Here is a 27,817-nt window from a genome sequence, read left to right on the forward strand (position 1 = left end):
CTAGATCCCCATGTCTTCTCAACTACACCATCTGTATATATTCATAACCATGTGTTGCATTTACAATAAACCATTTGTATTGTTGGTTTGCATCTTGCTTTGGGCTGCACAATCTTGGATATTTGTTGTACTTGCTACAGATCGACATTCTCAATCCTTTCAAACATAGCGTCCACCATAATACAGACTATAGTTGTAAACAGATTATCCTCACTTGACATAGTCATCCTATTGAGCTTTATCTACCTGTTTATGACACAACATTGTTCAATACATTGACAACAACCATGCCATGACACTGTTTATTGTGCTTTGGTATCCCTATTTAGTGTGCCATTTACATGAATGTTGCTGCAAGTGTATCCAAAATGGGATTTATATTCTCACAGTAAAAACTGGAATGCTATCACAGATATTACTCAAACCAAGAGTTGTCGCAACTATTATGCTTTAACTAGAGTAGATAAAAGAGTTGAGAAATGTAACAGCCTAAAAACAACCGTCATGTTTTAGCATTTGCACTGTAAGCCATTTGTTACAATGTGTAAACCAAAGTCATGTCTAGTGTCTGACCAACTGGTTGTTTGGATCAAAACCGTGTCTGTTCAAGTTGATGATGCGATAAACCAAGAAATACATCAAATCTCGGTAAATGCTGTCACACTTTCCAGGTTGCTGAGACTCACATTACGCACAACTTGACATGAATGGCAATGTTGATGTCGAGACTGTCAATGTATTACAATGTATTGGTCAACAGTGACTGCGATCAATGACAATATTGCAGTCGATCCAATTCATTTGTTGACACACACATGAATGTCAATACTCGAATCAATGTGTTGACTGGAACAATCACCATCCACTTGTCAGATTCAGCATGCCATTGACCGTGTTGCAATACAATTGACCAACATATCATGTTGTATGTTGTATCGAGTCACGACATACAATATTATTGACTGAACACAGGTCACAACTGCAAGTATTCATATGGTAATGGATTGACATTGCCGTTGATATCCAATTGATTGACTAGTCGATCATCATCAATTGCATCAGTGATTGGTATATGCAACTGATATACACCATGTCCGAGTCTGATACATGTCGATATATGCGTATCAATCAGCAATGCAGATTTGTGGCTATTACAGTCGAATGTGATCACAAACTGTGTAAATGTGAGTCGAGTCGATCACTAAACTAACAAATTAATGATTGCATTGTAAATATCTGTAATTTGTCCGTGTCAAAGCAACCCAGTGATTCAAAAAGCACATTCATTTGAACATGAAATCTTGGCAATTATAATCGTATCAAGTATATTCAATTGGAATATCTGATGTGCAATGGCTTATTGAATGGCAGATATGTTGCTAGATATGCGTGTATTCAGTTGCTGCATGACTCGTATCTGGATAATACAAATTCAAGGTGTCTGCTTCAACACAATTAGCATTAATTGTCACTGGTGTGTTGGATTTGGTAATTGATTTGAACCTATCAAGTAGTGCAGTAATATCTTGCTGATATCCAACTCATTTCAACGCAATATCAGTGTTCAATCTGATTCAATATCAATTACTCACACAATTTCATGCAAATTAGGAAAATGATTACATTGAACCCAGCATGCTACACATCCACCATTGAATCAATATGGTATTAACATGGTAACAAGTATATACCAAGTGCAGATAAAAAACGATCAGATCAGTGTTTAATTATTATATTTCCACCAAAGAATTGTAATGTGCTCCAAGTCCATAAGCCTTGCGATGATACGACACGATCAATGGTTTAGTATTCTTTGTTTTTTCACCAATTTCTAGAGTTGGTGATCCACTTTGTACAATATGGATTGGATGCTGCAGAGCTTGCGAAAGCGCTTGAATCTAACAAACGTATGCACTGGTTATACACATGTACTTGTAGAATACAGTCCAGCATATTACTCCAAAGTTTACCTCCAGTTGTCCGCCCCATACTGCTTCATCACATATTTTACGACAGTATTCATCAAACTCTTCTATAGTGATATTTTCAAATTAAAGCAAAGGCATTTGAAACCGTAAGTCAAATTAAATGGCGGTTTGACAATTTGAATATATAGCAACTCAACCATTTGTATACACGTTTCCGTCATCTGTGGCTAGAAAATTGATAAACTCATCACGATGATTCAACATGTAAGTGGATGCCAATTCTCTTAGATTCCGATAGTTCTTGTTAAATAAAAGTCATTAAAGATTGCAGAGGTAATGGTTAAAACAAATTGTAATCATTGACCATAGTGTCCATACAATATGCAATGTCAACTAGATTTACCCATGATGACTGTGAATCTACCAAAAGAAGTTGGTCTGCAATTGCATTATACAGACAGTGTCCATCTGGCGCAATCTGTATAATTGAACCAATAGCCAATGTAAATCAAAGAGTTTTTCCAAATGAAATAATGCTTTGAAAATAACAATACTTGTTTGATGGTCAAACCCATTTTTGAAATAACTTGGTCCATCGCAGTTTGCTCGATCGCTCTAAAATTAGGCGCATTTGCTGCTTCAGCTTCAGCTTCTAATCGCATATCTTCCCATTTGGCAGCCTTTCTTTCCTTTGAGTCATGTAATTGAATTTAAAATAGCATTAAAATGCTTGCTTGCATATGGTAATACCTGCATTTATGGGATACGATAACTACTTGCCTTTCTTTTGGCTTGTCTGCCTTTTTTAAACTTTGCAACAGATTCATCTTTTGAATCAAGAGTGATGTCATCCATGGCGTCTTTGATCAAGGCAACATTTACCTAAAACATGAACCAGATCAACACTTGACAAGCATTCAAATCTAGTCAATCAACAAGTGTAGTTTGCTACCTTTTCAGATTCACATTGAATATCACCTAACATGTTCAATAAATACTGTCAGACTGACATCAATACTCATCACATCTATCTATAAGCAATCAAGTACTGAATGTCACCATCTAAAATGGCGGTATCGGCAGCAATTTCTTGAGAATGACGCTCAGCCTGTTCATTCTGCAATTGAGCAATTTGATCCTGAACCTGTTTCTTCTGTAAGCTCAAATATGATGTTCATGTCAGAATATGATGCATAAATGGATGATCTTGCATGCTGTATGAATGAATTCAACTCTCATGAATCTGTTTGACTTGGTGACAAGTTTAAGCATGTAGTTTTGTAGTATGGGTCGTACCTGTGCCTTTCCTGATGCTCCTTTGGCAATTGTCTTTTTTAAAGCAGTGGTTTTGGCAATGAGTTCCTTGTTCTAGCCATTGTGCATGTATGTTTATTATTTTAATTCATGTTGAAAAAACAAAAGGATTGCATCGATGCATTCAAACACAATCCGTTTGATGGGTTGAATAGAATCCATGTTGACTGTAAAATGGTTATCAGTTATACCTCTTGTCTATGTCTAGCCAATAGCGCTTCATGAGCAACTTCCCGATCCGTCATATTACAGCTGGTAATAACGAAGATGAAAACAAGGAAAACTATTTCAGGTCAATTTCATGTTTTGAAACCATTTTGATAATAAGCTGTTGTCGCAACATCAAAAACTGTGAATTCTCTGTAAGATTGTACGATTGTTGGCGTACAAATTATATGCGAAACGCTGGAGATTGTGTTGATAAAACCAAATGAGAAACGCTGTTTTATATTTAATCGAAAGAAACTGCACGTCGTGGCAACAACTCGGATTATCGCTGCAATACAGGAAATATAAGCAATGGAGGATTCTGTCACTTGAATTGACGCTTTTTTATACAAACCAAACGTTACAAGCAAACATTGAGTGATTGACATGCAAACAGCAGTTGCATTACTGATGTCATGATTGTTGTTGAACTAGATTGCGATTGTATCTGAAATTTACACGCTAATTCATTATCCAATCTTGTCTGACATTATTGTTGGCTTTAGTCACATTTGGTTTGTACAACTGCCATGAGTTGTACTACCATTATCATTGTGTATCTGAACACCAAATATTCCAATACATCAATAATACCACAGTGTAAACAGTAATACAGTTGATCAGTATTGTGGCAAGACTTTTCATTCAAGTTTGTATTGGAAATATTCGATGGTTTAATCACCACATACTGTTTGTAATGCGATTTTCATTGATCTCATCTCATCTCAGTCCAGTCCATCTAATTTATGATGATGTTTAGTAATCCATTACCATGTGTTGTAGTAAACTAACTTGTTTATTGAACCAAATCTACAACGATCACATTCAGAATATTAATTTACAGTATTTCTAAATGCATGTTTGATAACAATCCAATTTTGTTACAAAAAACTGATCAAAACAATACTAAAATGGAACAACTCGTTTGTGTGTTTGACAACAATCCAAACATAAACAATTGTTGGCAATTGTTGGACATTCGCATGAATGAAATTGTCAAATCAAAATTCAACTTTACTAATTTTATCAAACATGAAGTTGGATGATAACATGAAAGAGTTGATTCAACACCTGGAAGATTTGAAACTGTTAACAACGGATGCTCAACTATACAAGGCTGAACAAATATGGGATAAACTGCTTGTATTGCTATTGGAGTTGAAAGAACAAGACTACAGTAAGTTTAATAGCCATTGGATTATCGATGAGTTCAAATCATTGCTGACTTTGCATTGGTTTGAAATGGCAGGCTATACAGATGTAGCGCCTCGCTTACAGAGTATTGAACTGCAAGATATCATAACCAAGTATTTGGAGTATAATCGACCCAGTTTACAGGTATTCATATATTGTAACAATAATGGATTGTTCATGACTAAACTAATCAACATGTGTTGTGCAGATCAAAGTAATGGAATTTACTGCAGTGTTTTTGAGTATGATGTACAGTTATGATCGGTTCAAAGTATCTCAACGACTAAGCAACCAACTTGCACAACTCATGCAATCACCAAACCGTCAAGTCAAAATGATGGCAAGTCATGATTGATATTGATCAAATGATTGTCATTCAACTCATCTAGTGTCAATATGCATATAGGCGATAAAAACATGTACAGAGTTTTACAGTTATAGACACTGGAGTGAGGAGTGTAAACTTGACATCAAGCCAATGGTTGAGATTATTGTTCACGAGTCTGATCAACAAGTGCTCACATTGGCGATTAACCTGTTCTTGCAAGTTTGTCATGATATTGACGATGAAAATGTATGTTTACAACAATACAATATTGGATCAGTTTGGATAGTGTCGAGTCTTGTTGATTGTATACTTGACATTGAACAATATCATTAGTTTGGCATCGTGGTATCAATACTTGTCTCACGACTGGAATCATCCAATGGTCTAGTTGCTGTTGGTTTTATCGAAAACTTTCAAATCATATTTTGTAATATTTATCCTCATGACCCAGTAAAAGCAGCGGGATGTGGCATCATTCCAGCACTGGTCAATACGCTCAGGTATGTGGTGTTATGCATAAATGTGTGTCCAGTCATCACAATTGGTAAATTTGACATGGTTGGATTGACATGACATGAATACAGGAGTGTCGATCAAGAAGTGATTTATAAAAGTATTGCTGCTATTCAGAGTTTTTACAATGTTACAGATTATGAAGTGATTTCAGCCGAGTTGATGGGACTGGATTTGATTCAAACACTGGACGACTTGTATATCAGATACAGCAACGACTCGGAACTAAAAACACGCATAATCAGAATGGCTGGATCAGCTGCATCCAAAATGCACGACTTTCCTGTATCGCTTGTACGATCGTTGGTTTTTGAGCAATTGACGATATTGATGTGTGATGTCGATATGAATGATCCTTTGCGTCTGTTTAATAATGTCAGCGACATGATTCAGAAATCTACAAACAAGGACGAGATGATCAAGGTGTTTCAAGAATATGGAATTGTAAAGCAACTCAACACTATTATTTCGCGTACAGATATACGTTTGTGTGATTCTGGTGGTATTGTAAAACTAATCAAAGCACTTGTTGATTTTGCCGACAATCATTCCGACAGTTCAATACGTACCGAGTTGGATCAAGGCGGGATATTTGAAAATCTAACGGCTATTGTAAAATCGGATACTGCTAAATACAGAAACAAAAGGGCTGCTGGCCAGATCATTGAAACGTGTTTCCAGCATCGGGTTCACGTTGCTAATTCGGACATTCAGTCATATGACGACAATGCCGAAATTGATACGAGTTCTGGAATGGCCGGAGATACACATGGACAGGCACGCACACTTGTCGAAATGCGGTATATCCAGTATCTGCAATCTATACTTTGCAAACCCATGTGGTGGATCGATATCACAAACCAGCATATTGTGGAGCAATGGAGGGCTGACTCACTCGATCGGAATATATCACCATCAACATTTAATCTTGCATTGGAACAACTCGGGGTTTTTGCCAAACAGCTTGTTTGTAATGGCAGTGATGGATTTGGCACAATTGTACCAGGACCTGTTGAACTGACGTATATACTGGACAATGGCATACCTGACAATGTATACACGCGATTGATGACAAATGTATCGGATATTGAACATGGATCAAATCACAACACTGGTCAAATGGTGCACAATCTGATTGATGCATCAATGTACAGTGTTGTATATGGACAAACGATGATTGTACCACTGAGTATACGACTCAAATACACCACAATGGTACCATGCGATATATTGTTATCGACTCGACTTGTTTCAGATACGCCCATCATTAACGGCGATTCCAAGTTTATATCATGCAAGTTCCAATGGCTTCCGAGTGAATTCCATGTCGAACAGGATGGCAGTGTGACCATCAACTCATACATCAACAATCTGAATCCGATATGGCATCGAGACATGTACAAATGCATTGCCAAAATATTTAAATGTTTTGTCCCGATGTTTGAAAGTCTGTTCAGAACGATACATCCAATGTTCAAGTATATTGATATTCACAATGGCATAAATGGATATGAATCACCAAGCCAGTCAGATCATGATGATATGCAGCCAGACACTCGAGTCATTCGTCCCGTGTATGTACCAACACTTCCGGAACATTTTGAATCCAAATACGAATCAGCAAAGCCAGTATCACTGCGTGGTCGTAATCTACAAGTCATTGTCAAACTCACCAACATTCAACTGACACCATCCAAACCTAAATACGACGAGGGAAACTGGCACATTGAAGGTCCAATTAACGAATCGATTGTTGCAACTGGACTGTATTACTACGACGTGGAAAATATCACCACACCCAAACTCGATTACCGCGAGGCTGTTGATCGGTTTGATGAAAGAGCATCTGGTACGTATTGGAAAGATGTGTATGGTATTGATCAAGAATCACGACGCAATCAGTATATAGGATTGCTTGAATTACCAAATGGTCGATGTGCAGTTTATCCCAATCGATATCAACACAAAGAACAATCATTTGAACTTGCAGATCCAACTCAACCAGGACACTGCAAGATTCTGACATTTTTTGTAGTGAATCCAGTCTGTCGGATTGTTTCGACTGCGCATGTGGCTCCACAACAACCACAATGGTACAACTCGAGTCTTGACAAGGCACCCATACCGCCTGAACTGTGGAATGATATCACGCAGTATATTCAAGGTGTTCAATCACCAGCTGAAGCCAAACACTATCGAGATGAATTGACAAGTGACCGAATTCAAATCACAACGGCATACAACAAATACATATACGAGCGGGTGTATAATCTTGGTTTATTGTGAGGTTGTGATTTTACAACAATGAGTTGCAATGCCAGTCAGATCTATGCAATTGAATGGATCGAATAAATTGAATGAATTGAATCAATCATGTCAATCATGACAGTGATTGTTGATTATATTGACTGATTGTGTACAATTGATTGATACAAGTGATATGGATGCATCATTCGGTGTTGTTGAATCAAATCATTGCTTGATTCTGTCAATGTGATCAAATGGATTACTACAAAACTGTGCATGCTCAAGTTGAATCAAGTATTGAATCGAGTATTGGATTGATATTTACACACAACCACAATTACAACCACAATTGCAATCAGCACAGTCTGAATATTAGACATTTGAACATCACGTATCGAGTTGTGGATAAATGCGAGTTGGCATATTGGACTGTTTTTGTAGTTTATTAATGATTTGATTCACGACTGTTTGAATTCAAGGCTCAATATGGATTACAACTGGATTGTCGTTGTTTCCATTTGGGATGACAAATCTGTCAATGTGTTGATTGATTGCTAGTCCATTGTCCAATCCATTGATCAGTAATTGTCCAAATCAAAGTTGTATCCGAGTCGAGTTGTCAATCAGGATACCATAACCTGACATCCAAACGATTATTCAAATGACTGTTGAAACCATCAATGATTGCCAGAATAAGCTTTACGACTCGACTGCAATAACCACCACAATCATGGTCAGGTTAGTATGTTGATCCGTTTACAAAGTTACAATACTGCAACAGATTCAACATACTCTTGAAAGTGATGCACACCACATGGATCCAGCAAACCCACTGATGAATTGAACCAATCAATTGACCAATGACATGACTCGATATTGGACATCGAGTTGCACACAGTTGGTAAAAAGTCACCGACATGTTCAGATAGTCAAACCTTGACTACAGGTTGATATCATCACCCAACACACCAAATACAACACACAATCTGGACGACTACTGGATCATATTGTGGATATCAATCAACGTAGCTAATGGTTCCAAACAACCATGTACAATCATGTACAGTCATTACAGGACAATATAATACATTTATGAATAGCATGTTGTAATCAACACGAGTGGAGTTGTGCAATAGACTTGTCATGGCTTACAATGGTTTGATATGAACATGATGACTCGGACTCTATTCAGTCGGATCAACTCGACTACAATTGGTCGTGTATATTATGATTAACAGGATCAATTGTAGTTGAACTCGAATACAGATTGACTGTTGAGTCACAATGCGTGGTATCAGCAACATGATGTGCTATATAGTGGAATGTATACGCTAACCTGACATGTGTCATGTAGTGTGTATTCGATCAATATGGGTATTAGCAATCAACAAGTCATACGATGTTTGTGTTCGAGTGATGGAATGGAATACAATGGAATGAAATGAGTGCATCAATCCAGAATACGAGTCAACCATGACATATGATCATAATGTGTGGTTGATACAACTATATAGTGACAATCAATGTTGATATAGTAATACCCAACATGCAATGCCAACACAACGGTTGCAAGTCACTGATCATCAATGTGACATTGTGGTTGCGACATGAACTGCATTGTATTGATTCAGTTGATTGATTGAATTACTGGACAATATGTAATGATGATTGATCATGTCAAGTTGAATGGAAAGCATCACCAAACCACATGTTGAATCATGTCAACCACAACACATATTGATGACCATCCAACAACTGAATATCAACTCAGTTGTTAGATGGTCTTGTTTAAACATGCATTTGTTCATATTTCAGCTCACTGACCCTTTTTAGGGTGGATAAGGGTGGAATACACAATCAGCCATATGATACTCGAATGCATAGTCAAGCAGCGGTCCAACCAATATTGCGGTTGTTATATAAATGGATATCCCTTCAAAGTTGGATATTGATGCCAAATCACCATCAACCCTGATAATAAAGCCAATCCCTAAAACGGTCATCCAATATGCTTTTAATATTATCCGTCCAATAGCCGATATAAATACGATCCAGCCTTGCTTGTTCAATAGCAGCCATATACAACGTGTTTGACCAATACAAACCAATACAATGAAACTCGCAGTCACAGTATTGGCATCAATCCTGTTTGCTTGCTCGGTCACTACAGCCAAACCAGTCAATCCCAGGAAAACTACAAGTGCCGGAGCTAGTACTTCAACCGTCATTCCCAGTGCACAAGTTATACCTCCAATTGATTTTAGTAAATTTTCAAAGGATGATGTGGAGTTGTTTGAAGAATATCTAGAAAAGGATCAAGAATGTGAAGAGATAAAGAAAGCGCGTGACTCGGCCAAATCTAAAGAGCTCAATCAAGAAGAATTGTTAAAACGCCTAAGTGGAAAGAATTACGAGCTGTTCATGAAATATCCGAACAAGGATGATCCAGTGTATCAAGAAGAGAAAGAGATAATTAATCAGAAGTTTAATGAGGAGGGCGAAAAATTCTTAAGCCTTCAAGAAAAGCGTCTGAAACTCGATGACGATCTTTATCACGCTGGCTTGTTGCTTCGTATAGCCAGAAAAGAACTTGCAGGGCTTCTATTCAAAAATGATCCAAGTACAGCATCACTGCATTCTTACAGGATATCTCTGGAACTAGATCCCAGTTTTGTTAAAAATATCTATCAATCTCTTATTCTCCAACTAAACAAACAGTCGGGATCCAAGAAAGCCTCTACTAGTGGAACCCAGAACCAATCAAAACATCATAAAAGTCCATCATCATCAAGCAAAACGTCTACAGACCAACCCACTCAAACATTATCCAGTACACAAAAAGCTTCCAAATCTTCCAAATCTTCCAAATCCCATTCTCGATTTTCTCGTTTATGGAAAACTTCCAAATCCAAGAATGAGCGCAAATCATTTTCGAGTCCACCCAGTTCTGAAGATTCAGATGAATCACCCGTTTGATTTGATTGCTAATCTGAACTGGTTTCGACTGACTCGATTGTGTTTTTATTTGAATAAAATACGATATGATACAATTACCATTTGATATTGGATATTGTATCTGATTATTGTACACAGTCTTGGCTGGTATCATATTGTATATTGACACTTGTATTTCCAACACAATACAATACAATACAGTTGATTGTATATTGCATAGTTGTACACATTGATGATGCTGACATGCATGTGTGTATTGTGTCGATATGATATTGCTTGTCATGTCATATTGACATGCAATACCAACAATAGTCATGTGTACAGTATCAATATGTTGCACAACTGTAATCCAAACAGGTTGGAGCATGCCACATTGTAGCAATGCAACCAAATTGGTACAACACATGTCAACATACATGTACTGTATTGTAGTATACACTAGTAGTGATGATTCAACCAACGACATGCGTGGTTGTAATATTATACGTGAAACCACATGCTCATGTCCATGTCCATGATTATGGTGACATACAGTGTTACAATGATGGGTTAGCAACAATGTGATGGAACTGGATGTGTAATACCAAAACCATGCTCAGAATACGTCATATAACGACAACTTGCAGTCGTATTGACATAAATGGACCACTAAATAACAGTGTCATGTCATGATTGATAATACAGTTGCATTACTGACATGTGTCATCATTGTTGTTGAACTAGATCGCGATCGTATTCGAGATTCAGAACACAACAAATGAGTGTACAGAGTTGTATTGACAATCAAACACAATACATGAATCTGAGTCCAAATTTGATGATCGTACAATGTATAATTACTAAGAGTGCACCAAATGTAGATTCAACACTATAGTCTGATTGTTATAATCAAACACGCAATACAGTCAATGTGCAATATCAACCAAACAAATATGTCAACATTGTTTATTCTGAAGCAAAATCACTGCAAGATAAATACAAGCGATCCATTTTACGTGAGTACGACTATAAATAGTAATTTTATACACTGCATTTATCCTGATCACGGACATGCTACAGTCCACATGCATTTATGCTGGGGGAAGAAAGTTGGCAAATAACACGGCACCAATCACTGGATATGTAGTATAGTAGAAACCAAGTAGTCGGATAAACATAGATTTACCATTCCATTCGACAGTCCATTTGGCCAATACCCAAAATAATACTGGAGAAGAGGTAAAAAATCTCAAAATGACTTGAACGTGCATAAACAAGGCACATGTACCAAGCATTACCATCCATAGATATACAAACGGGAGTAACGTCAATACCGAATAAGGGCGTTTTAGTTTTTTAGTCATGAACCCGACAGAAATAAATTCTGTCCAGTGTTCAAGTGCAAACTGTGTAATTCCAGTGCATGATACAATCAGATATGGTGCTGCCAAAAAAAAGTTTGGTATCTGTTGAGCAGTATAGTATTTAAATAGACCATTGTTCCTATTGTATTATTATAGATCCAATTTGGGTCAGATTCAAGTATGCAATAAAGGTTCAACTCGAGTAAATTTCCTACCAATAATGCGCTTGCACAAACGAATAAATACTTGGAATCTTATGGTTACACCAAGGCCGATAAGTATCTGCATTTTCAGTACAAAACAAAGTCCACCCGTAATATTGAAATAAAATAAACGGAGCAACCACTACGCCCAGCGCTATCGTATTTCGCACTATCCGATACATGGTTTGCTATTGTATTTCAATCAAAAAACATGGATTTAAATAAATATTTACAAATGAAAATACATGCTGCTCTTTTTCAAATCAGCTCATACAGTTTGTATCGTGTGCTTTGCAAAAGGATGCAATAGATCCCAAATAAAGAATCCGGCAAACAGAATTCCGTTTCCACGCAGTGATGATGCACCACTCCACCACAAAGCAGCAGCCCAAGTATGATCCTGGACCATATTTAGCATACCCATGAATGCACAAAGTGCAAAGGGTGATTCTGTATAGCTATCGTAAAACACCAGGATCAGAATGATTGTATAAATTAAAAAAGTCAATTATACATCCTTACATTGATGACATGAATATCCCCGCTGGATTAAAGGCAAATAAAATTGCTGATACGAATGCAATGTGATTGTCGTGAAGAACGTGTGCCGACAACCTGGTCAAGTTAACACAGTATTCAATGGGTTGGATAAATACCATAAATATAAAGATAAAATTGCAGGATTAATCATGACATACTTGTACAAAGCTACTGTTGCCATGACAAAGCAAGTGTTGGAAATTAAAATACCAGAGATCACCAATAGAACATGATTGCAAACGGAACTGCCAAAAACACTGGCTATCAAGTCGTAAACAGTTATAATGCAAATGCAAATTAAATGTTAGAGTTGTATGAGATGCATTGCATAGGTTGATGTCTGATTGGACTTGAAACGTCAGTATCTAAGAATCTAGCCTCTTACAAAGCGAATGTGCTGCAGCTTGCATCAATAATGGCAGTCCAGGAAAAAATGCAAACTGTTGTTCATAGGTATAACCTTGCTCAGCAATACCCAAAAAATACACGGCATCCCATCTAACAAGTCTTTTGAGTGTCAGCAGTATCTGAGAAGCAGGTGTACTACACGCAGCAATAGTTGAAGGAGCCAAGACATGTGTTGCTGAAGTGTCATATTCTGTAGTGGTGAATGTAGACAAAGCTACTATTAAAATATACAATATTCTGCTTGCCATGGCAAGCAACAGCACCTGTCCAGTGTGCGATCTCACAAAAGATACAGTGCTCATCAATGATATAGCATGGAAAAGGGTCAAGTTTTGGATATGCAATTTCTTACTATTTTGCAACATGTCAAACGCGTGAGTTCATTTCCCGGCTCGCATCTAATAGTCATTGAACTGTCGAGCAGCTTGATAGTAACCAAAGTGTTGATTGTAAAGAATATATAATAGGTATTGGGCAGAAGCTAGTCATTTTCTCAATGAGCAAATGGATTATGAACTCATGCAGGATGCAATGCTACAGCCAAAAGACCGCGAGTCTGCTTTCCAGCACTTGGCACTATTGTATATCAAGTATATTCAAGTCTTTCGAAAACTTGAGGTAAAATGTGTTAAAGTAGACTGGTTTCGATTTAATCAAGATATTGCATTGATATTCCAACAAATTCGACCTGGTCACATAATAATTGTAATGCAATATTAAATTATAAATGCTAATTGAAAATCAATGCTTGAATAGGATGCATACCACCAAATCTTACATCCTCAAAAAAGACGGCTTTTAAAAGAGGTTGTCATGGCAGTCGCTGGTCGTGTCCTTGAAATCAAACATGTAAAGTTGAACATTAGTTGAGCTCAACCACCTCGTATCAGTCAATGTAACCAAAAATTAAAATATATTGCATGTCAATTTTCTTTGATGATTCTAAAACCCCAATCAGCATATCGTTGGTATTGAGTATTCAGATTTCCAAAACTACAATGATATCTTACTGGACCTGAAACTCACGCCCGATCATTTGCGTATAAGTATTCCGCGATACTTTGTTGAAGATCGTCATCAAGAAATTCAAGCCAGAAAAGAGTTACTCAATCAGCTCAGTGCAAAACCATTTGGATTTGGCGAATCTGCTCAAAAATTTCCAGAAATGAGTATCCTTGAAGCAATCAAAATCATTCAAATCAACGAAAGAGGTCGACAAGGAAAACTACGAGCAAAATATATGCGCGACATCAAACTCCAAACCCAACACGAAAAGGAAATGATTGGAAATGAAGATGAAAACGAAGTGAACGATGCTGCACTGAAAATACAAAAAGTATATCGCGGCTACAAAGCAAGACTGTATTTCAAAAAAGCTTTGCACAATGAGCTGGTATTTCTTGGAATGCAGGATATGTCACGAGATCCAAAAGTTGACCCAATAGTCAAAGCTAATACCAATCGTGCGCGAAGAAAGATTCTTCAGCAACAGTACGAGGAAGATTATTTACAAGCATTGATCAACACAAAAGAAAAGATTCTCAAAGTCGAAGGATCAGATATGAAGGAAGCTATCCAGGACGACTTTCGTCAGTGGTATATGGAGTATAAAAGGTCAAATGGAAAGTTTCCCGAGTTTCCTCCTGATGAGAAATGGCAACAACCTGGATTTAAATTTACACAGCAAGATAGTGCTGAGCCTACAAGTAGTGACAAATCCAAGATTGAAGAAAAACCTGCAACAGCAGCATCTACAAAAGATCCCAAAAAAAGTAATCAAAAAAGCGATGGCAAAAAAGATGCTAAAAAGGACACGAAAAAAGGAGCTAAAGACAAGGTAAAGGTGGCATGTAGTTTAAACTAAATTCAACGAGTCAAACAATCGTGTGTTTGTTATATAATATCTTGTTTAACAATGGTATAGCCTGATGAAGAGGTGGTAGAGGTTCAATTCAAATACGATCAATCCGAGTATCTGACATGCATTTCCAACAAGTAAGTAAAGGACATTTAATGATACTATTTTGTGAAACGTTACTCAATGCTATACTTGAATGTTTAGTCAGTCAGAATACGTTGCTAAATGGAAAACCAAGGACGAGACTGAAAATTTTGCTCAAAAACATGATCAAGAAATTATCAAAACAGACAAACGTCGCGAAGTGGAAGCCGAGGTAAGTGTCCGCAAAATGCAGCATATTCATCAATTCATTTCACAATTTCTATTGGCTAAGTTAATTTGATATCTCTATATAGATTAAAAAAGTATGTGTTTGATATTTTACAAGACGAGCTTAAAAACTTGAAGCTTGCTGTTGAACGGGAAAAAAATGCCAAAGGAAAAAAGACTAAAGGAAAAAGTGGGAAAAAAGGTGACTTATTTGAACTGATACAGCATGATAAATGTCAAATCATCTAATTACCATGACATTTAGGTGGGAAAAAAGGGAAAAAGGGAAAGAAAGGAGGAAAAAAGGTTAGCTATTTGGATTTAAATACCATACAATTATCAAGGCTTAATTTAGGCAAATGCATGATTATGCATTGATTGATTAGGAAAAGGGGAAAAAAGGGAAAAAAGAGAAAGACATTACTGCAAATCGAACCATGGAGTCTCTTGTGGAGGAGCTTATTCAAACGGGAATTTTGCAAAAGGTAATCCATGTGTTTTTGAAAAATCAAATATATTGGCTACAAAAGTTTTACAAAAATAAGGACGCTGAATAATTTAACTTTAATATAGCATACTGATGTATCTCTTGACAAATTTATTGGAGAATTCAACGTTATGGATGGATCGGTCACTAGAGAAACAGTAATATATCCATCCATGGCAGAACTTCAAAGAGTATGTTGTAATCCAATCGTGTTAGCTGTTCAATTAGCATATAGATTGCAGTGTCATTCAACAATGAGCATCATGTAATTTTAAATATAGGTGATGGTGGAATATTGCGTTTTACCAATGTGTTTGAGTCACCAGCCTTTGGAACTTCCTAAAGTGGTATCAATTCTACTTTTTGGATCACACGGTACAGGTAAATCTATGCTTGTGCAAGCTCTAGCTACAGAAACAGGTGCACAAATCTTCAATCTCTCTCCCCGGAATACAGTCGGCCAATTCCAAGGGAAAAACAACGTAACAAAAATGATCCATATGATATTTAAAGTTGCTCGTGCACAAACTCCTGCCATCATCTACGTTGACAATATCGAGATGGTGTTTGCAAAAAAAGTACCCAAAGACGATACATCTGATCCCAAGCGAATCAAAAAAGACTTGATCAAAAGCATCAAAAGCATTCGAGATTTAAACGGAAGGGTTATTTTTATTGGAACAAGCAGTAAACCCTGGGATGCAGATGTAAAGGCCATGTTACCACTGTTTGATAAAGTTATCTTGTGTCCCAAGCCAGACTACTCGTCAAGAATGCAATTGTGGAAACAGTTTATTTCTGAACGATGTGGCGAAAGATATGCAACAATAAATATAAGCTTGTTGGCAAAAATAACAAACGGATGCTCGGCAGGGACAATCAAAATGATCTGTGACCACGTTTTAACTGATCGTCGAATCAAACTAGTACGTTATTATTCATCACATGGCACCGACTTTTACATATTGTATTTGCAAAATTTGAACTGTCATGTTTATACTTGTACATGTATATTTTAGCTGCGAACTAAATGTCTAGCAACAGCCGAGTTTGTTGAGCACATACTGAGTTCTCCTATCGAAAACAAGGAAGAAGACAAACTATACAAGGTAACTCCAAATGTGAAGTGCAATTTCGATCAACTCATGGCCATGTAGATTTTGAAATCTAATGAATGGTAATTCTTGACATGTATGATCACAATAGGATTTTTTCGAAAAAACACCACTATTAAAAAAGCGTGCTGGACTTTTTGTTGTGCCAGATGAGGAAGAAGACTCTGGTAAAAAGGGGACAAAGGGTAAAAAAGACAAGGATCCCAAAAAAAAGAAATAAACCAATCAGGCTTGCTATCAAGCATGAGTAGAGTGACAAGTGATATTAGGACTTTAATTCATTTTTTACAAGTGATGTAAAGTTTATTTAGTCGTAATCTCGAAACTTGTATTCTAATATAATTTACAGTCGACTTTCTATTTTCCATTGTTTTTGGGCAACGATTCAACAGGAATGTTCATGGCAACGTCAAAAAGATTCAAAACATTGATTTTTTTGCCTCCTAATTGCTTGGAAGTTTGTATCTTGAATCGACCACCCCATGGGGACAAAATGCCTAGTATAATGCATATAAACTGTTAGAATCATTCAACTCAAATCAATTTACTCTTATTCAAGTCTAACCTTGATCTGCCCAAATATCCCGATGCTGTTTTGAACCAGTAACTGTTCCAGGCATGGGCATAAACTCTGCCAACAGCCCGTTTGTTTCGGTAAGCATTCCATTGGTAGATTCAATGTCATTTCTATCCATCCGTTGAAGATACGCCAGCTTTTGCTCATTTGCTGCCTTTTCCATCTCTGTTACTTTTAATTTTGATTCTGCACGCTTCTTTAACGACATTTCTGTAAACCAATACAGTCGCTCCATAAAACCCATAGCCATGGGTGTGGAGGTAAAGCGCGGAAGTCTCCGTGCAGGAAGCTCACGTACTTTGGATTTTATGCTTTGTGTTCGTTTAGCTAAAGATACCAGTTTTCTATGTTCAAGTCTAGCTTGAAGCTGATCAAGCCGCAATTCGGACGAGTCATCGTAGTCTTCTGGCATAGTATTTCGACGAAAACTGATACAATCACGTTTTGCAGGAGTAGTAATCAAATTTCGAATCATATCAGTATTGAACTGTTTTGTCTGAGGAGTATGTACGTTTTCTCCAGAATTAGATGGTACGCCTGAACGTGCTTGATTTGTGTAATACAAAGCCATTTTTTGAAGTTGCTCTTGTATAGTCATGTAACGCTTTTCCCATTCGGTGTTTAGATCTTCCTGATCTTTTTGTGCTTGGTCAAGCTGTAATGTCATATGATTTATTCTTTCACTACAATATTCACAAAATATTTTAGTTTTATGATCATTCAAATACATAATTTATATATATCGATAGATCAAGTTTACTTGATTTGTTAAACTCAACTTGTATTCTGATTGCATAATGTGCATTTGCTGAGCGTGTAACAAAGTTAGCTCAATCACCTCCTGCATACTAAAAAACTCCTTGTCTGCATCAAGGTTCTGAAAAACATCTACTTTTGTCTGCTTTCCGCTACCTAGTGCATTATTTTCAACCGTATGGCTTACAAAACAAGTCGGTTAAATTACTTTGTGAATCAAACAAATAAGCTTTTAAACCATGTGCTCGGGTATACCTGGTATATGTTGAATGATTGTCCATAAAAGTGTTGACAATGTTTTGAATGTCTTCGTCTCTAAATCGTTGAAAGTACTACACAGTTGTATATTTTTAATAAAATAGCATTTGATTTAATCTTTTTAAAAGGATCGATACAAATATGCAAGTAGTGTACCTTTTTGTCCAAGTCAGAATAGTTGGCACTGTGAGCACTTGCTTCGGAAATTTCATCTTCCGACTCATAATCAAATTCATTTTCATCCACGTCGTTTTGTGAGCTGTGATTTGAATGGTTTAGTCTGTTTCTCGTGAATGGTTTCCGTAAGTGGGCACGTTTCCCCAAATCAATTAATGTATTGAGGCTATTGCATCGCAAGTTTTTTTTTGCAGTACCAAACAAGGTGCTTTTAATAGATTTCTCCCTTGACTGATCAGGTGTTTTTTTACCGTCAGCATCGTCCATTAGCATGTCGCACATAGCATCTGTAGTTGTCACATTGTCAATCATGTCATCTATGTTTTGATAATGCATATGCAATAGTTTAAAATCATTGCACGAGTACGATCGAGGGCGTGGAAATGATGGTTGTTTAAACATGATAGTTCCTGTTTTTGTAGATATGTAGTTCATACTTGGTCCAGGAACGGGAAAGGGCCGTTTCAAAATTTGTGATAGAATATTTTTCAAGCCAGGAAACGTTTTCTTCAAATGGAGTTTGAATCGTTTCAGTAGAGTCCGGACATGGATAAGCCATTCTGGTTCATTGGTGGCATAAAGCTGGATTGTGGATTTTAGTTTAAGCAAGGCAATTTCCTTTGCATGGGCTTCCTCTGTTATTAAAAACTGTCGATCTTGCTTTGATTTAGTCAAACAAATATTACTTTGGGGTGAGAACTGTCGACCATGAGAATTTTCATGTAATGTGTTGGAGTTACTTTCAAGATTTGCACTTGTGGTACCTATGCGATTGATAATCTGGCCATTCTCGTCATTGATCAGACTTAGCTGCTCGCTTTCCTGATGCATGATCAATTTAGACATTAGGCGTTCCCACAATGCCAATCGATGATGTACCTTTGTTCTATTCATTTGAATATGCATGTTTTCCAGCTTTCTTATCACAATATCCAGTACATGGTGATGTTGCTGATGTTCCGTTTGAAGCTTTAGCAGCGCATTCCGTTTATCACCCCAAGGACGCGAATACATTTTTACAGCCTTGACTAGATCAAAAAATGGCTGGTGAAAATCAGATTTGCTCCGGTAGAGTTTGGAAAACAGTAGAGTAAGTTCAAGCTTGACATCAGATGGAACAGATTGCTTGAGAAAATCATTTTTCCAAGCCGTTACATCTTCTATAGATGTTTCCAAATTGCTTAATACTTGAATGAGATTATTGCAGAGAATGTCAAACTCGGTGTAAACGACTGGATCATCTTCCGAGGTGATGATATTGAGGATTGTTCCAGGATGTTGTTGGCTGCCTTGAAAGCGTTTGAAATCTTGGATTACAGAATTGATTGAAAGGTTTATTTGTGGAGGCTGCTGTAAGGCTGTATCTTGGGATTGAATTGGAGTCAGTTGAATGGGACGGCCTGGTTTAGTAGAGTCCAATGATGAAAGTCGCGCTTTCGACTGTTTCGACTTTGAGTCCGAATGATGCTGTTTCTGTGATGCTGTTATTTGTAGAATTCAAATATTGAAATAATAAAATGAAATTTATGTCAATTATTAAACCTGCTAATATTGTGTTGATAATATTCAATCAACTTGGATGTTTGAATTAGAAAAGATGCTTACGTGCAAGTCGACCAGGCTCTTCTTGGTTCAACAACGGTTTAAAGTCTGGCATACTTTTTTCAATAACGATTTGTACTTCATTGTACGTATCGGATGCAGTATGAGTATTGGAATGGTCTTTTTTAAATGTTTTTCGATCTGTATAGATTTCATATCAAAGCAATGCAATATTGTTGGCATCCATTTTCAACTTGCATGCAGCAATAGACACGAGTTGCATATATCACCACAATAAATGCACTAGAACCAAATCATACATACTTGGTGAACCTGACTTGCTATCTTCAAGTTGTTTCTGTTGATATGGCTTAACACCAATTTTTTCCTTTGTCGATGCTTGGATGGGTATTTGAAGACCAGATGCTGAACTTTCATCAAGCTGAACGCGCAGCGTTTGAGCTGAACCTAGTTGCTGCCCACTTTGAGATGTTTCCTGGGATTCTCCAATAACATTGTTGCTGATATTGGACTTGGATAGTGTGAGGTTATTTCTTATATCAGATAATGTTGCTCTTGTAGTCATATTTTATAGTGCTAGCTAATATTGATTCAAAGCTACTCAAACAGCTTTGCAAGGTTTAAAAATTTCAAGTCAGGAACAATTTCATGAATAAGCTTGCTGACTTGCTTTTCAAGATTTGGTAAAAGTTCAATACCATCAGCATGTATTGGATTACAGGCTAAAAGCTGTATTAACAATCCAACGTTGATATAGTTTATTTGGTACTGCTAAAAAGAATTTCTTCTTTCAAAGATGCATGCTCTTTGGTTGGACGAAGCATTCGACTACTCCATAAATAGGGTCGGTATCCTTTGTGCAAATACTAATCAATTTTTTGTAAATTAAAAGTGCCAGTTTCAACAAAATTCGTACCCAACGTATTACTTACTGCAGATATATCTGCCGAATCAGCAGGATCATAAGAAGACCGTCTATGATGATTATAATGGCGTTGTGTTGGACTGATTCGGTTAATTGGAATACTCACTCTAGTATTTATAATGAGATACACAAGTTAATTGTAGATCTAAAAATAAATAGCTGTATACAGACTAAACATACTTTACAGGAGGCTCATTCGATGCCATGTACTTTGATTTTTTATCAAGCATAAACACATTCGAGTCTGTAGATGACTTGTAAGGATGATCCAGTTTTTCTGGAAAAAGTCGCTCATTGACTCTGAATACTCCAGAATCTAATGTATTAAATCAATCAATCAAATGTGGCCATAATGTAATTCCCTAGATCATCAAAAATCTACACATGTCGTCAGGTACTAATATAGCATCTGCTACTTACAATAGTATCCGTCGTCCTTTAATGGAATAGGTTTGCACTCTACAATGGGCGATCTGTTGATGGATGTTTTGAACTTTGGAGATCTACATGCAGTTTGAAATACAGTGAATTCTATATTCAAGTAGATAAACCAAGCAGCAAATAGAAAATATAACCTACACTTGGGGAACATCGCGAGTATATAAATCTGGATATAGCTGTCGGTATTTGGAAATATCGTCAAAATAAGAGTCATCTCGTTGTAAAATCTCGTCTGCCTTTTCATTGCAGCGCTGCATCAACATTTTTTCACGATCCTCTTTAGAGAGTGGTAAAACACGCACTTTGTCTGGAGAAAGTGGTCGTTTATAAACAGGATTGATGGATTTAGTTGGTGATGGAGTTTTTGAATGACTGATGGGTCTGCTTCGCGCAGTTGACTCTTTTATTTTTTGAATGTTTTTTGATGTTGAAGAGATGAATGCAGCAGAATTGGATCCAAAAGTACGAGTTGGGATAGATTCGGGAATATAATTGCTTGAGCGACTATACAATTGCCTAGATCGTTCTCTTCCAATGCTCAGACGACTTGCCGAGCGTGTATTTCGAGATGGAGAAGGCGAAAACACCTTGTAATATATCGATTGAATATACAGCAGCGTGCAAGGAGTTGGTTAAAGCAGGTCAGATTTGGGATGAATCATGAATGAATCTTACAGTTGTAGTTTTCCGAATGGCATTTGCTTTTCCAATACTTTCTTGATGAAGACGCAGACTAGCAAGTTCGTCTCTAACCAAGTCAGAAGGATACTGTTTGATGGGCTGAGCCAGTGTTTCTACAGCCTCAATATCTCTGGCAGCATCCCACAGCTGTTGGACCAAAGACCTGGTTTGTGACCTCAATAGTCTAATCTTGGCAAGCTCAGTATCATGGGGAGGGTTTTCGAAAGCATCTTCGTACAAGAGAGGAGGGTTTTCATTTCCTTCGGTGACATGTCGTCTATGGGAATAGGCAGATGAATGCATGTGTATACAGGCATCTGCATGCACATGCGAGCAGTCGGACAGTTCATTGCATAATGTGATCGTAGTCGCTCACAGTTGGAATGTTTTATGTCGAGTCGCAATTGATGCTCAACTGCAATCATGTTTGCTATTGGCTTCAGATCAAAATGTGCCTTGCATGCAGTACGGAGAATACCAACAAGCAACTATCTTTCAGTCTCTAATACAAGATCGCTTTTCCTGTTTTCATTTACTGCACCTCAGCACTTGCCAGTCTATACCAAATATATTTCAGTTTTTTCAGCTACAAACCCATCCATATCTTACTTCCATTCATCTGCACATGTATCTGATATTTCTTCTAAATCAACAAAAGGCTCCAAGATCAAAGCTCAGCTCAAGAATTTAGAAATTACAGCACCAGAGATCTTGGTGATTTCTGATGCTGGATTGTCACTGGGGATCATGACTGTTGCTAAAGCCATGACACAGATGGATGTTCTTACTCAAGATTTAATACTAATCAACTCTAAAAAAGAACCTCCAGTTTGCAAAATAGTTTCTAAAAACCCACCCAAACCAACACCATCTCATGAATCCAAATCTGTTACAGCATCAAAAGACTCGAGTCTTGATGCAACGAACGATACACGAGCCAATGCATTGAACCAGCCAACAAAGAAAGCTAAACCAACAAAAAAACGATCTGGAATAGTAGAAAAGGAACTTGAAATCAACTCCACCATTGACCAGCATGATTTTCAAATCAAGATGAATAAAGGCAGAGAGTTGCTGGGTAAAGGATATCGACTGAAACTGACAGTCACCGAACGAGGCAACCGAGAAAGCACGAATATTGTGCAATCGATTCTAGAAAGACTTGCCGAGGACGGCAAGCTCAAGAACGCACCAACTGCTTCTAAAAAAAAGATTATTTTTATACTAGATTCCAAAAAACAATAAAGTGTCTTGATTTGAAGTTGAATTCAACTGTTGCTAACCATCCAACTTGTCCTGAAACCTGCAGAAACACTCGTTGATTCCAAAATGTTTAGATTCACAGCATTCATTGTTATATACTGGAGCATTCTTTCAACTGCATATGCTCAGACTTCTGGCTTGGTTAATCGTCAAAACTACTTTCTGGAATCCAGCATGTATCAAGGATTCTCATCTGCTGCTTGCTCCCGTCTGCAGTCGGCTCAAGGCACTACTGGCTGTAGCGGTATGCTTTTTGCAGTGGATTTTTAAAACTTTATCTTTCAAAGAACAGGATAAACTATTGTCTTGAATTCTAGCACTGGTATTGACCCATTCGTTGCGTTGATTCTAATGGATTTTGTATTGACTTGTAACGTTAGCATTGAAAATGGTCTCTGGCACTTTATACCGGATTTCAACTGTGGATGATATCAACTCTTTTTTAAAAACAGCTCCATCTAGTGCTGACTATGTTGTGGTCATGCCAACCTCACTCCTTACAATGTAAGTTTTCAAACCGTCAACAGTCGCATGTCTGCAAAACTATCCGACGCCTAGAATCTTTAATCCATTTAATCTGATTCAACCTCAATTGGACAACTTGAATGCACTAGAGATAATATTAATTTACTGGAAAAAACTGGCAAAGTATCCGGGATATTTACCATCACAGATAAGCGGTATCCAGCATCATATTCACCTGAAGCTTCTTGTCCAAATTGTCGATATGGATTATATTCTAATCAGTCTAGTCCATACATCTGGAATCCTTTAGTAAGCTATTTTTATACTACTGGTAGTTGGAATCTGCATGCATTAGCTAACGCTATTTACATAGGGAAACTCTGTTTCTACTGGAAATTATGAATTTCCCATTTTTGGAATCTATCCTAGTGATGCTACATCTCTCCAAACAATAGATGCCATTAATGAGGTACTACAACTCGAGGTTGATGTTATAGTGTGCAATAACTTAACACTTGTTGAACTATATTAGGCTCTCCAGTTTAATATCAATCGAGGATATACTGGATATCCACTGTATGCCATGGAGTTTGATTCTCGCATGTTTTCTGCTATCGATTCAACAACATGTTTGCGCCGTGGCCGTTGTCAACCTATTGGAGGATACTCTGTTTGGTCAACATTCTCATCCAACATTGATGCAAGCGATAAAAAGCCTATTGTTATGGTTACCTCGAAACTGGATAGTTCGGCGTTTTTGCGTGACTATGCATTTGGCGCAAGTGGTAGATCTGGGGTCATTGCCATGCTTGCTACTGTAGAAACGCTTAGTCGTGTTCAAGGTGGTATAGCAAACCTGCCAAAAACAGTCGTTTTTGCTGCATTTGAAGCCGAATCATGGGCATTTGCAGGATCACAGCGCATGGTGCAGGACATGACTACACCACTGGTCTGCAAGGATGCATCTGGAAAATCATCTGCAGGATGTTCTATCAATGGAGCTCAATGCAACTCACCCTGCTTTTCTACAACTGATTTTACCAAACTAAATTTCAATCTGATTGATTCGGTGATCGAGTTTGATTCCATTGGTGATATTACCCGTCCCGCTGCAGATGCATCTTTGCATTACATTCACGTGGACACCATCAACAGTCAAACTAATCAATTGCTTAATCAATTCAAAACCGCTTTGATACCTGCACCACCGATATCTGGAACCACAAAACAAATCAATATATCTGTAAATGTTGCTGCTAGTCTGTCTGCAACCAATCATCAATTGCCACCGTCTTCTGCAATGGCGTTTTTGGCAAAACGTCCTGATATTCCTGCAGTGGTAGTATCGGATTATCTATTGGAATTTTCCAATCAATACTATCACTCTGAATTTGACGACGGTTTAACATGGAATAACGATCATGTTGCTGCTATTTGTGGCATGGTTGGTGTAATGGCAAAGGGAATTTATCTTCAGGCTGGTGGAGCTATTTCTAATGTTCCTACAATCAATCCTGATTGTGCCGTGGTATATTTTGATTGATTTGATTTGTATATATCATTTTCCTGTTGCTGTTTTATAATATTGACTATTGATATGTGAATTTAGGTCGGTCAGTTGATGGATTGCTATACTCGTAATGTAACATGTGCTTTGTTTCAAAAACTCAAAAGTAACTCCATCATGCGCGTGTTTAACTCTTGGAGTTGTTTTAATTGCTATATTAACATACTGTTGAATTGTATGGTCTAGTCAAGTCACAGACGAGTGTGTTTACGGGGTACTCGAGCGTTTACAACCCATCGAGTGTCAGCTCAATGGCAATGTTGTCGAATCTGTTGATGATCAACTGGACTGCTTCTGCAGTGGTTGGAAACTGTTCAGATCCAAGATGCATGGTATACAACATTTAATGCCTTTTTGACGCAAACGTATAGTATTATAAAGGCTAATTCATTTTATATACTGTTTTTGATCATCAATGATTTTCAAGACACTCCCATCAGATTATCGGTGTGCTGGAAACCTGTGTGTCCTTTCCATGACCAGGCTACATCGTGCTTTTGGAACTGGTCTTGATTCTAATGATCAGGGTGTATATAGTGTTGTCGATCCACAAAAGGGTACATGGACAGAAAGCTCGTAAGTTTTAATTGCGACTTGTTTGATATTCATGTTTCTACTCTACATCTACTGATGTATTTTGAATTTAGATGGGACACGACACGCATGCGTGTATTTAAAGTGGCATCAAAAACTTACCAAGGCATGCAACTAGGTGTTGGATTAGCTTTGACTATTGTATCTGGACTACTCACTTGGTTTATTCGATCTTATTATCGTGTGCGTACCAAAAAAGAATGATTTGAGATTGCAATGGTTTTTACAGCCGTATTCACGTAAAATGGAGCATTTGTATTTATCTTGCAGACTTTATTTTGCTTTGGAATAAACAATATCTAAGCACAACGTTCATCATACAATCAAATTATGATTTTGAACTGAAATGTTTTTTGATATAACCTACTTGTATAATCACCAGATTCGTGCATTTTAATAGATATTGGATTTGACTGTCTTCAATCAAATTCTGTATAAGCTCATATGTTGTATCCCAAAAATTCACAGATGCGTCTACAATCTAGCTTAAGAGAACAAGGATTGCATGTCTCCAAAATGCAACAGTTGTCTTTATTCCAATCATCGAAAAAAGGCTAGCCAAAGAGGTTAGAGCATAATGCTGTCCAGTAAATTTGGTAGACTGACTGTTTATTATTTGACATCCATCTAGTCTTTCATTCTACGTGAATACGGCTATAGTTGTTGGCACTGTCAAGCCAGATCAATTTTAAAATTCATACCACTTTAGAGTAAATGCTGAAGCTGATTTATACCAAGAGTAATATTTCAATTCAATAGAAACTCGTCAATGCAAAAGTTTTTCAAGATCAGATATTAAGAGAAAAGTTGCGATAAGGACCAGATATATTCAAGTGCTAAATAATCAAACATTAGTCACCAAATTCACAAAATAGGATTAATTTCAATCGGATTTATACAGCTTCTGTTGCTATTGAAACATAAATGCATTGTGATAGTTACCTCGCTGAATTTTGATGTTTGACCTCGAAACACAGTTGGCATATCATGAATTGTAGGATGTTGCTGTCCATACTGGTTTGTAGTAGTTGTATAAAGTGGATTTTGTTTCTTGATCTTGTAGTTCCATGTATCTATTTTAATTACAAATCAATACGATTGATCCAAACAGCATTATTTAGATTCAAACAGAACCAATATTTACATATGATTTTAGTGAATCTGGCATTCCATCTATGCATATTCTTACCTGGCTCTTCGAACCGTTGAGGCAATGGTCCCATCGTCGCGTAAACATCAGAAGTACGCAACGCATTGCGAGTAGCAGTTTCAGTACTTTTACAACTAGAAACAACTGTTTTTGAAGTCATCAATGTAGCATCTAGTTTGTCGAGAGTAGCTTGAGCAGTCATGGCATTTTCAGCTAGTTTAGCAGTAAGCTTTTGGTTCGATTCGGCGACGGATTTCTCGAGCGAAGCGATGCTGGACTCGAGAGAAAACAATTCCTTTCTTATTTGAGGTTCCAACAGCACATTTTCTCTTACTGGATCGAGTCTGAAAGTGTTTTTAGCAAATGTCATTGCAGTATTATTGTAGATGAAGATTGACAAAAAGCCTGAATCCATCTCAACACATCCTCAGGAAATATATGACATTGA

General features: G+C 37.3%; 11 protein-coding genes across 11 annotated transcripts; 5 read left to right on the forward strand and 6 right to left on the reverse strand.

Moving 5' to 3' along the window:
- Positions 1-1,730: 1,730 nt before the first annotated feature.
- On the reverse strand, positions 1,731-2,684 carry BATDEDRAFT_86440 (uncharacterized protein; the record flags this gene model as incomplete). Its single annotated transcript, XM_006676991.1, has 6 exons — positions 1,731-1,898; positions 1,971-2,032; positions 2,126-2,228; positions 2,332-2,406; positions 2,483-2,617; positions 2,679-2,684. 6 exons carry the CDS (start codon positions 2,682-2,684, stop codon positions 1,731-1,733), a joined length of 549 nt encoding a protein of 182 aa, XP_006677054.1.
- On the reverse strand, positions 2,685-3,487 carry BATDEDRAFT_86439 (uncharacterized protein; the record flags this gene model as incomplete). The annotated part of the gene is made up of 5 exons (XM_006676992.1): positions 2,685-2,810; positions 2,881-2,906; positions 2,988-3,081; positions 3,225-3,296; positions 3,434-3,487. 5 exons carry the CDS (start codon positions 3,485-3,487, stop codon positions 2,685-2,687), a joined length of 372 nt encoding a protein of 123 aa, XP_006677055.1.
- Positions 3,488-4,481: 994 nt separating this feature from the next.
- Positions 4,482-7,770, forward strand: BATDEDRAFT_86638 (uncharacterized protein; the record flags this gene model as incomplete). Its single annotated transcript, XM_006676862.1, has 5 exons — positions 4,482-4,626; positions 4,699-4,787; positions 4,852-4,914; positions 5,305-5,471; positions 5,556-7,770. The coding sequence occupies 5 exons, from the start codon at positions 4,482-4,484 to the stop codon at positions 7,768-7,770; spliced, it is 2,679 nt and encodes an 892-aa protein (XP_006676925.1).
- Positions 7,771-9,843: 2,073 nt separating this feature from the next.
- Positions 9,844-10,707, forward strand: BATDEDRAFT_86639 (uncharacterized protein; the record flags this gene model as incomplete). Its single annotated transcript, XM_006676863.1, has 1 exon — positions 9,844-10,707. The coding sequence occupies one exon, from the start codon at positions 9,844-9,846 to the stop codon at positions 10,705-10,707; it is 864 nt and encodes a 287-aa protein (XP_006676926.1).
- Positions 10,708-11,756: 1,049 nt separating this feature from the next.
- BATDEDRAFT_22941 (GPI-anchor transamidase GPI18) lies at positions 11,757-13,428 on the reverse strand (the record flags this gene model as incomplete). Its single annotated transcript, XM_006676607.1, has 6 exons — positions 11,757-12,168; positions 12,245-12,420; positions 12,507-12,690; positions 12,755-12,847; positions 12,931-13,033; positions 13,158-13,428. 6 exons carry the CDS (start codon positions 13,426-13,428, stop codon positions 11,757-11,759), a joined length of 1,239 nt encoding a protein of 412 aa, XP_006676670.1.
- A 115-nt stretch (positions 13,429-13,543) lies between these two features.
- Positions 13,544-17,172, forward strand: BATDEDRAFT_86640 (uncharacterized protein; the record flags this gene model as incomplete). The annotated part of the gene is made up of 13 exons (XM_006676864.1): positions 13,544-13,554; positions 13,648-13,798; positions 13,937-14,029; positions 14,139-15,017; positions 15,105-15,175; positions 15,243-15,354; positions 15,447-15,552; positions 15,616-15,656; positions 15,737-15,835; positions 15,924-16,028; positions 16,119-16,763; positions 16,857-16,946; positions 17,044-17,172. 13 exons carry the CDS (start codon positions 13,544-13,546, stop codon positions 17,170-17,172), a joined length of 2,532 nt encoding a protein of 843 aa, XP_006676927.1.
- A 137-nt stretch (positions 17,173-17,309) lies between these two features.
- On the reverse strand, positions 17,310-20,848 carry BATDEDRAFT_86437 (uncharacterized protein; the record flags this gene model as incomplete). Its single annotated transcript, XM_006676993.1, has 7 exons — positions 17,310-17,449; positions 17,518-18,184; positions 18,368-18,467; positions 18,541-18,617; positions 18,700-20,201; positions 20,326-20,463; positions 20,587-20,848. 7 exons carry the CDS (start codon positions 20,846-20,848, stop codon positions 17,310-17,312), a joined length of 2,886 nt encoding a protein of 961 aa, XP_006677056.1.
- Positions 20,849-21,041: 193 nt separating this feature from the next.
- Positions 21,042-22,633, reverse strand: BATDEDRAFT_22944 (uncharacterized protein; the record flags this gene model as incomplete). Its single annotated transcript, XM_006676608.1, has 6 exons — positions 21,042-21,149; positions 21,216-21,315; positions 21,389-21,524; positions 21,629-21,711; positions 21,788-22,236; positions 22,325-22,633. 6 exons carry the CDS (start codon positions 22,631-22,633, stop codon positions 21,042-21,044), a joined length of 1,185 nt encoding a protein of 394 aa, XP_006676671.1.
- Positions 22,634-22,774: 141 nt separating this feature from the next.
- Positions 22,775-23,575, forward strand: BATDEDRAFT_34432 (uncharacterized protein; the record flags this gene model as incomplete). Its single annotated transcript, XM_006676735.1, has 1 exon — positions 22,775-23,575. Exon 1 carries the CDS (start codon positions 23,078-23,080, stop codon positions 23,573-23,575), a length of 498 nt encoding a protein of 165 aa, XP_006676798.1. The 5' UTR covers positions 22,775-23,077.
- Positions 23,576-23,767: 192 nt separating this feature from the next.
- On the forward strand, positions 23,768-26,526 carry BATDEDRAFT_34433 (uncharacterized protein; the record flags this gene model as incomplete). The annotated part of the gene is made up of 9 exons (XM_006676736.1): positions 23,768-23,837; positions 23,974-24,097; positions 24,208-24,367; positions 24,432-24,527; positions 24,591-25,586; positions 25,668-25,731; positions 25,812-25,957; positions 26,053-26,201; positions 26,273-26,526. The coding sequence occupies 9 exons, from the start codon at positions 23,768-23,770 to the stop codon at positions 26,421-26,423; spliced, it is 1,956 nt and encodes a 651-aa protein (XP_006676799.1). The 3' UTR covers positions 26,424-26,526.
- Positions 26,527-27,007: 481 nt separating this feature from the next.
- BATDEDRAFT_22947 (uncharacterized protein) lies at positions 27,008-27,571 on the reverse strand (the record flags this gene model as incomplete). The annotated part of the gene is made up of 3 exons (XM_006676609.1): positions 27,008-27,055; positions 27,162-27,292; positions 27,409-27,571. The coding sequence occupies 3 exons, from the start codon at positions 27,569-27,571 to the stop codon at positions 27,008-27,010; spliced, it is 342 nt and encodes a 113-aa protein (XP_006676672.1).
- Between the last annotated feature and the right edge of the window lie 246 nt (positions 27,572-27,817).

Source organism: Batrachochytrium dendrobatidis (genome assembly GCF_000203795.2).
Source record: "Batrachochytrium dendrobatidis JAM81 unplaced genomic scaffold BATDEscaffold_2, whole genome shotgun sequence".
NCBI classification, from domain to species: Eukaryota; Fungi; Chytridiomycota; class Chytridiomycetes; order Rhizophydiales; genus Batrachochytrium; species Batrachochytrium dendrobatidis.